The 14,255-nt window shown below is 51.8% G+C and overlaps 3 protein-coding genes across 3 annotated transcripts; 1 reads left to right on the top strand and 2 right to left on the bottom strand.

The window, feature by feature from the left end:
- Positions 1-1,369: 1,369 nt before the first annotated feature.
- N7498_003590 (extracellular serine-threonine rich protein) lies at positions 1,370-5,888 on the top strand (the record flags this gene model as incomplete). The annotated part of the gene is made up of 3 exons (XM_058450652.1): positions 1,370-1,426; positions 1,494-1,664; positions 1,752-5,888. The coding sequence occupies 3 exons, from the start codon at positions 1,370-1,372 to the stop codon at positions 5,886-5,888; spliced, it is 4,365 nt and encodes a 1,454-aa protein (XP_058310114.1).
- A 729-nt stretch (positions 5,889-6,617) lies between these two features.
- On the bottom strand, positions 6,618-8,617 carry N7498_003591 (uncharacterized protein; the record flags this gene model as incomplete). The annotated part of the gene is made up of 2 exons (XM_058450653.1): positions 6,618-7,612; positions 7,666-8,617. The coding sequence occupies 2 exons, from the start codon at positions 8,615-8,617 to the stop codon at positions 6,618-6,620; spliced, it is 1,947 nt and encodes a 648-aa protein (XP_058310115.1).
- A 3,488-nt stretch (positions 8,618-12,105) lies between these two features.
- Positions 12,106-13,836, bottom strand: N7498_003592 (fungal specific transcription factor domain-containing protein; the record flags this gene model as incomplete). The annotated part of the gene is made up of 1 exon (XM_058450654.1): positions 12,106-13,836. The coding sequence occupies one exon, from the start codon at positions 13,834-13,836 to the stop codon at positions 12,106-12,108; it is 1,731 nt and encodes a 576-aa protein (XP_058310116.1).
- Positions 13,837-14,255: the final 419 nt, after the last annotated feature.

Raw genomic sequence — 14,255 nt, forward strand, 5'->3', positions numbered from 1 at the left:
TCGGCATAATCAAGACCAGACGCCGTTCAGGTACCGACGCCACCAAGGGTTCTCGGATCATGAAGTTACTCCCTCTGTCGGAATAAAGATGGCACCTGGCGTCCAGCCTCAGGTTCGGAAAAATAGCACACATGCTGCCTTTTTGCATCACATACAGAGCCGCTGACCGATTGCTTTTGGCGGTATTTGACATCGAGGCGTGGTGGATGCTGGTTGGGCCGTTGAAATGTGACCCGGCGCTAAGTCCATTGGCGGAGTTGGATCGCGGAGCACAATTCAGCTTGGGCATAACCGTAAAAAGCACGGGACAACGGTCGCGCCCTGTAATAGTGGGGATCCGTTAACCTGACCAGTCAGTAACCGGTCACCGACAGCTCAGACTCAGGGCGCGACGCCGGTGGCAGAGTTTCTTCACCTGCACCTGCGGCAATGTAGGTCCGACCTGGAAAATTGATGCCCCAACACCATATTCTGGTATGTCGGATGTAGAGTTAACTCCGTCCTTTCAGTTCAACATCCCTCGTTAATGGGATGATGTTGCGAAAAAGCCACCTGGGACGTTCTCACAGTCGGACAATGCATCGCACGAAGCAAGCCATGATCGCATCTCGATCCAAGTCATGCAACGATGAGTGATTGCGAGACGTATACTTTACTTCCTCAAAATCTTCGGCTTAGGAGATCGACCTCATCCCATGCATCCGTGCCGATCTGGCGCTTCCCTGATGAACACACGGTGCAGGGGCTATTTTTGTACCCCACAGCTATGATTGGACCTTGTGTAGTCGCCGCAGCGGATCCCCGGCTTTCTTCAGGAGTGGAGGTCTTTAACCGCTGGAATCGATCCCTGCTTCTGATCCAGCATGGTACCTGCTAGGTTACCTCCGAATGGGGTGCTCTTCGCCATTTTCTGGACGGTCTTCGTTTCAAGATCGGTGCCTGGCCGATGCTCATTGGTGACTGGACGCCTTTGTCCCCAGAATGTCTTACCAATTACTATTCACAGAGCAGATATGGTCAATTGGAGCAGGCAGCGTCTTAGGTCGCATTCAGGAAGAACCCTTTGTTCAGGTTCGTCCGGACGTTTCCGTTTAAGAAGCCTGCTCCCAAGGCCCCTGGGCTTCAGTTTCTAGATTTTGCCCTTTGTTTTGGTTTCCTTTCTTCTGCACCCTCGACCCTCTTTTTTCTTCTCATATCCACTTCTTTTCTTTTCTACACTCGTTCCAGGAACTCCTCGTCCTAATTCCCCTCTGCTGATTTTGTTACTGGCCTCCGGGGCCTCGTTGTTGTTGCTGGTCTCCAACAATTGGAAAATATCTCGTGATTTTGATCTTCATTCTACTTGTGTCGCTCGTTGACATCATTCATGATGAAAGGCGTTATCTCCATCGCGTTCGCTGCTCTGCTGGCCGTGGGCCATGCTTCGGTATGTTTTCGCGTCATAATGTGGTTGATATCAACATCGGGTGCTAACACTCTATGTTTTCTTTTAGTCATGGGACTCCAACGAGTCTTATTCCGTCCCGAACACTTCGGTCAACAAGTGCAATGAATACCAGAAGAAGGGCTTTACCTGGTCTGGTCTGGCTACCGGTTCTTTTGACCAGTACGGTGGCATGGACTTTATTGGATTTACGTGCAGCAACAGCTTCGGTAGCAGGAGTGTAAGTTGTTAACATTCCCTTGCTGATTCTATACATGGTTCTTTTTGACGCGTTGTTTGTGCATCCATATACTGACCTTCTGCTTAGGACAAGTGCATCACTGGTACTGCAATCAAGGGTGCTAGCTCCGGTGATAGCTCGTCTTCGCCTTCGTTCTCCGTCGGCAGTGATGAGTCCGATTTCTCTATCGCCAACCTCAAGGTCTCAACCTCCAAGGACACCGATTTGCTAATTATCTACAACATGCCCGATGGTCAAAAATGCCACAAGACTGCCTCCGTCTCAACTGCTGGTTCTACCATCACCAATGACCAATGCGGCGGTGCTGAGTCTGTTCAATTCGTTCTGCCTGATGACAGCAAGGAAGACAGCTGCGACTTTGGAATCTACAGCATCGGCTTTGACTGCACCTCCGGTACTTCAAGTACCGTATCCGCTCAGAGCACTGTTTTGTCGAACCGTGGCCTTCTTCCTCGTAATTTGGAAAGCTCGTCCATTCCCTATATTTCCGCCACCCCATCTGACTCCGTACCCTCGGGTACCTCGAGCTCTCCCCTCGTTGTGATCCCCGTATCTCCGGACTCGGGATCCTCGACGACCTCGAGCTCTTCCGCAGCGGTGGTTTCCGAACCCTCTGACTCGCCGGCATCTACATCCTCGAGCATTTCTACCCCAGTAGTGGTCCCCGTTTCTCCGAGCTCCGCCCCGTCTGGAGCCTCGAGCTCTTCCACAGCAGTGGTTTCCGAATCCTCTGACTCGCCGGCATCTACATCCTCGAGCGCCTCTATCCCAGTGGTGATCCCCGTATCTCCGGGCTCGAGATCCTCGACGACCTCGAGCTCTTCCGCAGCGGTGGTTTCCGAATCCTCTGACTCATCGGCATCTACATCCTCGAGCATTTCTATCCCAGTGGTGGTCCCCGTTTCTCCGAGCTCCGCCCCGTCCGGAAGCTCGAGCTCTTCCTTGCCCGTGATTCCAGGGGTCTCTGCCTCATCGCCGGCCACTATCACTACATCTCCTGCCAGTGTTTCGGCGAGATGGACTACCTCTACGGTCTACACCACCAGTGAGATTACCATTACCAGTTGCGCTCCGACTGTCACAGACTGCCCGGCCGACTCGACCAGGGTGGTTACTTCTACTATCGCCGTCTCAACCACGGTATGCCCTGTGACCGAAAGCGAGACTACTCCGGCCGGCGAGTCGACTCCTGCCCCTGGCCCGAGCGGTGTCTCTCCTGTATCATCTCCCACAAGCACAAGTCCGTCGGCTGGTCCCTCAGCCTCTTCCCCCGCTGGCTCGCTCTCGACTCCTGTTAGCTCGCCGGTAACCTCTGGCTCATTTCCCATCACTGGATCTACCACTCCTTCTGCCGGTATCAGCAGTTCAGGATGGACCACTTCGACTGTGTACACGACCAGCGAAGTCACTATCACAAGTTGTGCCGCAAGTGTTACTAATTGCCCGGCGGACTCGACCAAGGTCGTAACCTCCACAATCCCTCTCTACACGACTGTGTGCCCTGTGACCGAGACTGGTTCGGATAGCCATACATCTTCTACCGAGTCCGCTACCCCACAGACATCATCGGCTAGTCTCAGTAGCAGCTTGCCCGCAAGTTCTCCCGCAAGCTCACCCATTAGCCCATCTGGTTCTTCCGGTACCGTCACGTCTGTAGGCCCGTCTGGGTCCTCGCCAGTCACTGGCTCTATTACATCCTCGGCCAGCGCTTCGCAATGGACAACCTCGACTGTTTTTACAACTAGCGAGGTCACTATTACTAGTTGTGCGCTTACTGTCACTAATTGTCCTGCGGACTCGACTCGCGTTGTTACTTCCACGATTCCCCTGTACACAACTGTGTGCCCTGTGACTGCGACTGAGACAACTTCTGCTGGTCAGACTGATTCGAGTCCGGTGCCATCAACCACAATCAGCCCTAGCAGCAGCTTACCTAAATCGTCTTCTCCTGGTTCTTCGGTTTCTTCTCCTGCTGGTCCTTCCGTTTCGTCCCCAGTTAGCTCGCCTGCGAGCCCATCTGGCTCATCACCGGTGACTGAATCAATCACATCTGCTAGCGTTTCGCAATGGACTACTTCGACCGTGTACTCGACCAGCGAGATCACTATTACGAGCTGTGCGCCAACTGTCACTAACTGTCCAGCGGATTCCACCCGAGTTATCACTTCTACTATCGCCATCAGGACTACTGTTTGCCCCGTCACCGAGACTACTTCATCGCAGTCGACATCGGCACCGTCGGTTCCAGCCAGTCCTAGTGGAAGTTTGCCTGCGACTTCTCCTGCTGCGCCCTCGGGCTCGTCGCCTGTTACTGGCTCCATTACCTCTTCTACTAGTGTTTCTCGGTGGATTACCTCCACAATATACACGACCAGTGAAGTGACCATTACTAGCTGCGCTCCCACTGTCACGAACTGTCCGGCGGATTCAACTACGGTGATCACTTCTACCATTCCTGTCCGGACTACCGTTTGTCCTGTGACTGAGACTTCCGCTGGTGAAACCTCCCCTTCTGGCACGACTACTTCGATTATCCAAACTACTCCTGTCCAGTCGGTCTCTCCTGAGTCAACTCCCGCTAAATCAACTACTGCTGAATCAACTACTGCTGAATCGACCTCTGCCGAGTCGACTACCGCTGGCCCCTCTGGTTCTTCTCCAGTCACTGGTTCCATCACATCGTCCGCTAGTGTTCCGCAGTGGACTACATCCACCATTTATACGACCAGCGAAATCACCATCACGAGCTGTGCCTCAACTGTGACCAACTGCCCGGCCGATTCCACTTCAGTGGTCACCTCCACCATTGCTATTAGAACTACCGTGTGTCCTGTTACAGAGACTACGCCAGCCGGTGAGACATCTCCGGCTGTAGAGACATCTCCGGCTGTGGAAACATCTCCGGCTGTAGAGACATCTCCGGCTGTAGAGACTACTACAGTGAAATTGACCTCTGTTGGCCCCACTGGCTCCTCTCCGGTTACCGCGAGTCCTTCGGTTCCAACTGGTGGTGGTTCGTCAGTTCCATCGGACTCAACAGTCACTGAAGTCACCTACACCACCACAACTGTCTGCCCGGTCACTGCTACTATTAGCACGGGATCCTCATACTATGTCACGACATCTACCACCCTGTCAACCATCGTTGTTACTTCGACTTCGACCATCTGCACTAAGTGCTCAGCTGGTGCTACTACTTCTGTTCCTGGCGTCACCGAGACAAGTGTTGCGGAGACCAGCCCTGCGGAGACCAGTCCTGCACCTACCGTTTCGGTTCCTTCTGGCACCAGCCCCGAGTCTACTGTCGTTCCAGAGGATTCCACAACTACTATTGTGACTTACACCACCGTCACTACCTGTCCTGTAACCAACACTGTCACTACTGGTGGATCTACTATCCTTGTTCCTACCAGCACTGTCTCCACTGTCGTTCTGACCTCTACCTCCACCGTTTGCACCAAATGTTCAGCAGGTGCAACGTCTGTTACCGAGACTATCACTGTCCTTGGTGGTACCGGCACCTCGCCGACCTCAAGTCCAGCTCCATTCTCTTCTTGTCCCAGCACCGTCCCACAGTGTATCAACACCTGGCTGAGCCTCGTGCCAAATTGCAAAGACAACAGCGATGCCAAGTGCTACTGCCCCAACAAGGAGTTCACAGACAAGGTCATATCTTGCATCGACGCATGGGGTTCATCCAAATCTGAGATCCAGGTCGCCATGTCGTACTTCACCGGCATTTGTGCCGCTTGGGTTCCCCAAAACCCCGGCATCGTGACTGGCGTCCCGTCGACTATCACGCTGGCCCCGACCGTCTTCGTCTCCGCTCCAACCGGCAGCACTGTGGCTCCAGCGGGCGTAACCTCTGCATCCTCGGTCCCCTGCACCACAATCACCTACTCAACGTACACCGTCACGGTGCCGCAGGTCAGCTTCGTGACGTCCACACTCACCGGCTCCTCAGGCTCCACCCCAACAGTCGGCCTAGTTCCCGTCAGCCCAAGTGGTGTTCGACCCTCTGGCCGGATTCCCGTTCCGAAGGGGTCCTCCTCGAGACTAGCAACCTCAAGCATCCCCTACACATCCGGCGCAACGCCCGCCAAAGCAAGCGCCTCGCCAGTATTCAACTCAGCATCGACAGTGTCGATGTCATGGGGCGTGATGCTGGGCTTCATCGCAACGCTCATTGGTCTCGTCATCTAGACAGGCCTAATGCAGACTGAAGATGCTTTTTCTGTTCTCGATTCCCTAATTTGTTACCTTGTCCAGCGGAATTTCCTTACTTGTTTCTGGTTTCCTTTTGTTTCCTCCATGGCCCAGAGGCTCGAGCTGGGTGTATTCGAGTGCTGAATAATATTGCGCCTGAATGGACTGGTTCTCATGTCACTTGAACTGTACTTTATTCCTGCTTAATTGAAAGCAATAGACATCGTGTTCACACTTCATTTTTGTGCCTTGTAGATTTATAACGGGTTATCATGGCATCGGGAGTACATAGATATACTTTGAAAAAATGGTGCTTGGAAGACGTAGTGGGGTATTCAAAAGACGCTCGAAGGAGAACGTAAAGGAAGCCTAGGGAGTTTACAAGTTACCAGAGAGATATTGAATACTTTGATAATTTTTTGAAATTGACTAAAATTGAAAAACATCGTACAATGTAAGAGAGAATAAAAGATCCGCCAGGTGACTTTTCAGAAATAGAAAAAAAACATCGAAAGGAGGCAAGGAGATCCCCAATCTACATCAACAGATATAGCAAGGAGAGCCCGTACTCTTCTCGGGCCAAAGTCTGCCAGCGACTCAATCAAAAGTGAACTGCGTCCGTGTGTATCATGCGATCTTTGTAAATCCAAACTTCATAGAATCGTAACGGGCTGGTGACGCTGGTCATCAGCGGGGCTCGTCAGAGCGGGAGGTATGCGAATTTGCTTAGAAGGGAAGCTGGGTACGACGCTGGGCATCCATCAGCTTGCGTCGCACTGCCTCGCCACCCGCGTAACCGCTGGCCTTGCGCTTTCGTGTGGGGGTGCGCTGGTCAGTGTGTTTGGCGTGACGGAACACGCTGGCTGGTCGCGAGGGGGAGTTGGCGGGCATGAATTCGCGATGTTGAGGGAGGCGCAAGAGTGCCTGGTAGCGGTTGTGGTTACGGCGGAATGCAGTGACGATGCCCTTATCCAGGTGATTCAGGAAACTTTCGGCGTTATTGCTGGCCTGCTGCGACTCCGAATTGTTTCGGGTCGGGGTCGGGGTGCCCATGGGTGGATGCATGGAGTTCAAGTTACTGGCCATAGGGGAGATGAGAGCCTCGTCGTCGAAGGGCTTGCCCATGTCTTCCTCCTCATCTGAGGATCCATTGCCAAAGTCGATGAAGTCGTCGACATTGAGAGCAGACTCAGGGTCATCATCATCGTCGTCTTCATAGGAGCTATCGATGGTGAAGTCCTGCGAGGGGTAAAAAGCCTCGGGAGGACCCATGACCTGGCCACCCGGTGTCAAATCGTTGCCGAGGGCAGTCATCATCAGGTTGGCGCTGGAGGCCAGCATGGGACTGAAGACAGTCTGATTGGGGGATGCGAGAGCATCGGTGTCGCTCTCATCGACCAAATGCAGGGTAGTTTGGCGAGGACTGTTGTTGGCAGTCCCTGGCATGCTGTTGGCGGCAGAGTCCAGCCAGTCGTGGCGCGAGGATGCATATGCAGGAATGATGACAAGATGCTTGCCCGTGCAGTCTACCAGAGCTACAGGCTTATGAGGATCGGCCTTGAATGTGCCCATGATCGGGCCCCGTCGACGTGGAATGGTGTCAGACTTGTCATCACCGACAGCGGCCAGAGAGTCGGTAGAGTCACGGCGAAGAAGAGAGCGGGGGTGGGTAATGGTAGCAGGCGGGGGAAGATCTTCATCCGTGGTATCACCATCGTCAGCTGGAATTGGGTTAGCAAAGAAGTAAAGCAGCATATCCAAGAATCCAGCATACTCTCATATCCGCTCAAGCTACCTTCGGAGGTCCCGTCGGATTCAACATGGTAAATGTTTCCGTGACCATAGTCAATATCGGCGAAAATTTCTTCAGACTGTCGGCGATGGCTGCGGTGGTGATCATGGTTATCGTTTTCAATCATCCGACGCAGCTGGGGGTCTAGGGAATCCTGTTGCAGGAAATCGCCAGATATCTCGTCATCCGTGTGAGATTCACTGTCGGAAGAAGAATCCGATCGCTCTTCAAAGTGGACCCGGCGAGCAACTGGGGTTTCCACGGCCTCCGAGGCCATGTCGGTTTCACCAAAGGCATCCATGGCGCTATAGAGGTGCTCTTCGTCGAAGAAAGATGCAGCAGGGAGGAACATTGAGTCACCAAAGCCGTTGGGGCCGTTCCACTGGTCATTCACTTCAGATGAGGGCAAGACGCGGTGGTGATTCTCGGATTCCAAGATCATCATCTCTTCTAACTTTTCCACGTCCTGCTCTTCATCGTCTGCATCGGTGATGTAGTCAACAGCAGCATAGACGTCATCCGAGCTGTCCTCGGAACCGCTGCCATTGCTGCTGAAGCCACCATCCCAGTCTTCGTCATCGGAAGCCCTTCTCTTTTTCTTCATGGGAGGTTGGCGCCCCATCTTACGGCCCTTGTTCTGACGACGATTGTAAGACGGGGCCTTGGCCAATGGCCTGTCTTCTTCGTCGTCCGCATCATCTTCCGATTCATCGGCATCGTCACTCAAGTCTTCTAGAGAGGAGACACTAGAGACACTAGAGACAGACGAGGAGGAAGCCCGACGCTTTCGCTCGACAGCAGGTCGGGCCTTCTTTTGCTGACCCTTTGGAGACATGAGGTGTCGCCGGAGGTTTTCCGGGGTGGCTGCGCGATGGCTGCTTTTGGCAGACCCCTTGGGAGCCCGCTTGGAGGAATATGAATTTGATTGAGACATTGTGGAAAAATCGAAACTTTTGCGTTGTTATGCTTTTTCGGTCATGAAAAACCTTATTCTGGTGTTTCCAGGAAGGCCGATTGAGGTTGATCAGGTCGCTTGGTGGAGGAAATCTCTCTCGGTGGTATTTTCGAGATTTCAAGGAGTTGTCGTATATGTCAAATATGAGGAGATCTCGACTGATAGTCGTGAGGGAGGATGGCGGGGAGGGGAGGTGATCGGGGGAGGGAGAGAGTCCGGGAGATTTTTTTCGTAACCGGGCGAAGCACCTCGAGTCCGACAGGGACGTAAAAGTGCTCTTTCAGTGACTGTACTAGGGGGCAATTCCGACGCTTCGGAGCGGGCGTCGAAAGAGGATAATATCGTCAAGTGGAATTGAAGTCGGAGCTGCTGGACTGGGGAGCCGGCAGACAGGCTCCCCAGTGGGGGATTTACAGCTCAACGGCAGCCATTAGGCAGGAATTCTCGACGATATTTGTAGGTTGACAGTTCTGGGGGGGGAATAGAATAAAGACTGGCGTTGGCACAGAGAGAGTTGATGGAAGAAGAGAAGGGATAAGCCGATAAAAGTAGAGCGTCACTCGATTTTTCCCAAAGGTAAGTGGGGACGCGGGCTGATTGGCCACCCGTCGCCTCACATTATTCGTTGGCGCCAGTTCACCGCATCTTCGCGCCAATCGTCGCCTCCTGTTTACTTGTTCTTCTCTTTTCCGGAGAGCTAGACGTCTTCGCATAGGTGACTCAACGTACTCATGGGCTGGTTGGAATACCCCTGGGACAATCTCTGCCCTGGAGCGGTCCCTAGATGACTCCCTGCCTCGGTAGAACCCATGACTCCCTTGAGACTACGTAACAATCCATAGAAAAGAGGAGAAATGGAAATTTCGACACTAGTAGCCCCGAGTGGACAAGCGCATGCTTAGTCCGGCAATCCTGCGGGTCCATACTTGTGCCACCGTTTGCACGGCATGTGAGGAAATGCCCTTTGGATGTCAGCCCGGCGCCTGGCCCAGGGCAGTGGGTAGCCCGTGCAGTACTGCATATTAACATGGTGATTCATCGCCCGATCATGACACACCTAGCGATGAATCATATTGTTGGTGAGTAGCCGCGGGCCTGATTGGTCGGGTCCGAAGACCCCGTCGTGCTTTTTCTCCCGCGGTGGCAATTCGGGGCTCCCAATTCCGGCCGCAATTTACGTTTCACTTTTTATTCAGCCTGCGAGGTCCGATCTGCCCGGGAAGCTGCAGTTCCTCATCACTTAAAAAAGAGGGGAGAAAGAGGCGGTAAGCTGGGGGACAACATGGATAGCATGGACTACGGTGAACCTGCCGCGTGCAGGAGATAGATCGCATCATCTTATCTCCCTGATTCCAATGCCTGCAAGGGATAGTAGACCCCCAGTACCCCTCAGAGAAATCGATTCTCGTGGTGCCTGCAAGATCATCTCCGCCCCGCAGTCGCTGTGGATCAGAAACTTTTCCTAGCGCCAATCATGTCCGCTCCCCGCCGGGAGAAATGTTTGCGGCGCTAAACCTATTTTTATTTGAGGACCACTTGTCTAGTTTTCTCCGAGAGATTCAATAGCCAAAATGAGATTATATTACTTTGCAATGGATTCAATATAGAAAGGGAACAGGAAGGGTGGTGATGCACATACTTGGGTTACTCTATCTACAGTATTTTTTTTTTGCCGAGCGGGGCTTTATATATCAGTTGGGCCGCATCATAAAGATGCCCAGAGTCAGGCTTAGTGAGTAACTGCTAGTCTGGCTGAAGCTCCCTAAGGCGCTCACTGTAATCGTATAACTTATCAGCGATTCATCACGAGGTTCTACCTAGGTCCACCTGACTCGGTGGACATGATAAGCGCGTAGTTGGAGAGTACCTATGCTAGAGCCCGAGGGGTAAGCTGGTCTTGCTTACCCCTACCCCCCAATACCTATTTAGGGCTGTCTGTTAAGTATCCAGCCTTCGCTAGCTTGATATGGAAACTTGTGAAATTGAGACCGAAATGACCGATGTTATCAGGTTGCTAGTAAGTGGTTCTAATTTCACCAGATGGAGGGTGATATCTCTGCCTCTAGTTTGTAAACGGTCACCAAATATATTACTCAAGCGAGTGTGGCCGAGTGGTTAAGGCGGAGGAGTATGTATCCACTCACCGAGATATCCGGAGTTCACCCCACTAACAATCTAAACAGTTCAAGTCCCTCTAACGAAAGTTGCGCGCGTTCGAATCGCGTCGCTCGCATTCCCTTTTTTTGTCCCAAATCTGTTCTTTGTCGATATCCTGACTTATCTAAAAAGTGGGTATTAAAAGTACTGCAGCGAGTGTGGCCGAGTGGTTAAGGCGGAGGAGTATGTACCCACTTACCGACACATCCAGAATTCATCATCCTAACAACCTAAATAGTTCAAGTCCCTCTAACGAAAGTTGCGCGCGTTCGAATCGCGTCGCTCGCATTACCTTTTTTTTTCATTTTGCCTCAAATTGATTTTCGGTACTTTACGAAATGATCACTTCAAAGACGTGCTCGAATCTACCCCATGAGCACAAAGTGGCGAGCAGTGTCCCGTACGCAGGGGCCTGGTGTGGCGCATTATTGGGGGCCAGTTCTATAGCCCACCTAGCGTCACCGGTACCCCTCATGCAGGCAGCCTTATAATCTGAGCCTAGATAGACCTCACGAGTAAGTCCCAGCAACCTTGGAATATGGTGGATTTGCGGGGCTTGTACCACGTCGTGCTGTGTGATATTGCTGTCGCCTCAAGGCCTGGCGTTCCTAGAGGTACAGCCCCCTATTGAGTCTCGACCACCCCCCCTCCCCAAAGAAATATGGACAATCATACTGGCACATGTAGGCTGGAAGCTGCTTGAATAACGCGATATAGACTAACTAACATATAGCTTCAACGCGATGACCCAAATGCTCTCGGAGCGCCTGCCGAGGCTTGCGATGACTGGTGCTGCCACTACAGATGCGCTCGGTCACTCTGAACTACTTTGGAGCCGAAGATGCAGTTATTATTGAGGGCCTATACAACACTCATACCGCACGTCAAACACGATGTATCGTTAGGAGCGGCAATGAAATTATAGAGCCCCCGCGGGTTCTATTCATTCGGAGATTCCGTCCAGACAACCGAGCTGAGGCGAAAAGCACTATCCACGAAGCTATCAAGCGTGCCCGGAATCTCAGAGTACTCAAGGAAAAGACCTTGACTTGCCAACACCCAGGTTTGTACACCCTCTGGGCGAGCATATCGACACGGTTTTTGATCATTTCCGAGGATGGTTGGTTGAATAACTTGTATGTTGACTTAGATCGAATGTAGAATGTGGTTTTACTTGGTTTTAATAGAAGGTACGTACTACATCAATTTGTATATCCAGATGTCTAGAACATTTCAATGATAGCTGGATCCAGTACGGGGTAGAAATTACACAATTGAAATTGTATTTTTATACCCCGGGCCTACATAGATCATTCAGTATCCCCGGTCCCCCCGTTGTTCATGAGGTTGTCAAAGAAAGCCATGTCAACGCCCTGGAATGCCCAGTCCTGTCCCCCGGCGGTCAACCCAGGATTCTGAAAGAAAGGATCCGAAAAGAGATTATTGATTTGAGGTACGCTATTCGAAGCAGACCCATCTGTTCCAGTGGCAGTCAAAGGATTTGGTGACATGGAAGACATCTCGAGGCGATCAAAACGAGCATCCACACGCGGTTTCATGGCTTCAACATTTGGCATTTCGTGAGTCTTAGCGATTCCGCCATGACGCAAGGGATCTGCAGTATGGACGTTTCCAGGCCTTGTTTTACAAGGCATATTCATGGTTTGAAATCGAGGTAGGTGATTAAATATCGAGTCTGTCCGTTGTTGAGGATATTGATTTCTTGGGGCCTCCTTGCGCATGCCCCCGCCGGCAATCTTAACAATGCCAAAATAGGGAATGTTCACGGTAACGACAACATCGTCATTTTGGTCCGGCACTGTTTCAGTGGCAAATCCCTGCACGCTGATTCTCCCGGAACCATCCAACGGCCCGGATTCAATGGCCAATAACCGGCGTAGCAATTCGGCGCTCTTTGCACTCATTGCATCTGAATTCAAGCTGTTGACTTCTTGCATATTCTCTTGTGCCTGTTCAATCATGGCACGGTCGCTCAAGTATTGATGGGCAAGTAGATTCTCTGCCTCTGAGTGGCTATCGAGGTGAGCTAACAGCAAGGTCATAGCGGCCATCAGGGCAAGGAAATCGATTGTGCGACAGCTGTAGGCAATTCGATTAAAGCGGCGGAGCGTGATGAAGCGTGAGAGAACTTCCCGTGAGGCATTGACACATGTGATTCGTGAGAATTCGTATTTCCGCCCCGCTGAAGACGAGCGAAGCATATAAGGTAGATGGAGATGGTTGACGAGGTTGTAATGAAGTACCTGAGCAAACAATCGCCGTGTGTCCCAGAAAATGGCCTGCGAGTCGGTTAAGCTGGCGTTCAAGGTTGGTATCAACCACCATTTGCTAGGGAGTCCCCTTGCCGCTTTCTGCAGCTCCAGGTCGAGGGTTTTCATCATGGAGTAGTCATGGGGCGTTGAATGAGAGCTTGAAGCATTGCGCTCCAGAATCTTCGATGAAAGAACACAGTGGATTCGTTCAAGACGGCCAATGGGGGTTTCTCTTTGAAGCATCACGTCGGATGCCATGGTACGGTCCAGCGATCCTTGAGAAAGACCCAATAGTAAAGACAGTTGGCGGTCCAGAAACACGATTCGAAACCACATGATCTGTGGGTGGCATCTTGTGTTCGGGTCGAGCACTTCGAACTGAGTCCGATGATCCGATCGGTCGAGACGCATCAGCTGAGCAATTCCCATGGCTCTTCGATTTGATACCCAGCTTCGTCGCAAACTCCCGATATTCGCCTGATACATGCTCTCAATCATGATGCATTCTAAACCCTCAATGCTCCCAAGAAACTCATCTTTTGTTATCACGAGATCGATAGCAAGATTCGCTAATCGTTCCATGGTGGTCCTTGGCGTCTCTGAAAGACTCTGTATTCCTTCGTGGAGATCGGGGTGTAGATGCTGCAAGACGGTGGCAAGCTGGAGCATATACCTTGCTATCAGAACAGGGTGTGTATTTGCGTTGGGGACATTTAACAGAGTTTCACTCGTTTTCAATGCTGTTTTGGAAAGGATGTCGTATGGCATAGTTAAGATTTCATGGGCGAGAATGAAGGGATTACCCCCAGCTTGACATATCCTCTCGGTATCTTTTCGTGAGGGCAGTGATTCATGTAAGAGCCGTGAAAGCCTCTCATGCTTATTATGCGAGACTGGTACTTCACTTTCTGGCTTTCCAAAGTTATAAGAAAAGACACGATCTTCGGGCGATGGTTGCTAAAACAAGGAATGAGTGACAATCGAATGGCGGTAGGATCTTGAAAACACACCCGTGGTGATCGATAGAAGTCCAGAGAAGCCGAGGTTGGTAGAATCGTGGATGCTGGTGTCGGAATGCCATAGCTTGACCTTTTCCCATCTTCACTGGACGTTAAAGGTGTTTGTCCCTGGTCTGTTTCGATATTTCCTCCACCAGTCCGCGTATTAGAGATCCAGACGTCCTCGGG

Source organism: Penicillium cinerascens, assembly GCF_028974065.1.
Source record: "Penicillium cinerascens strain IBT 15544 chromosome Unknown contig_24_segment0_segment0, whole genome shotgun sequence".
NCBI classification, from domain to species: Eukaryota; Fungi; Ascomycota; class Eurotiomycetes; order Eurotiales; family Aspergillaceae; genus Penicillium; species Penicillium cinerascens.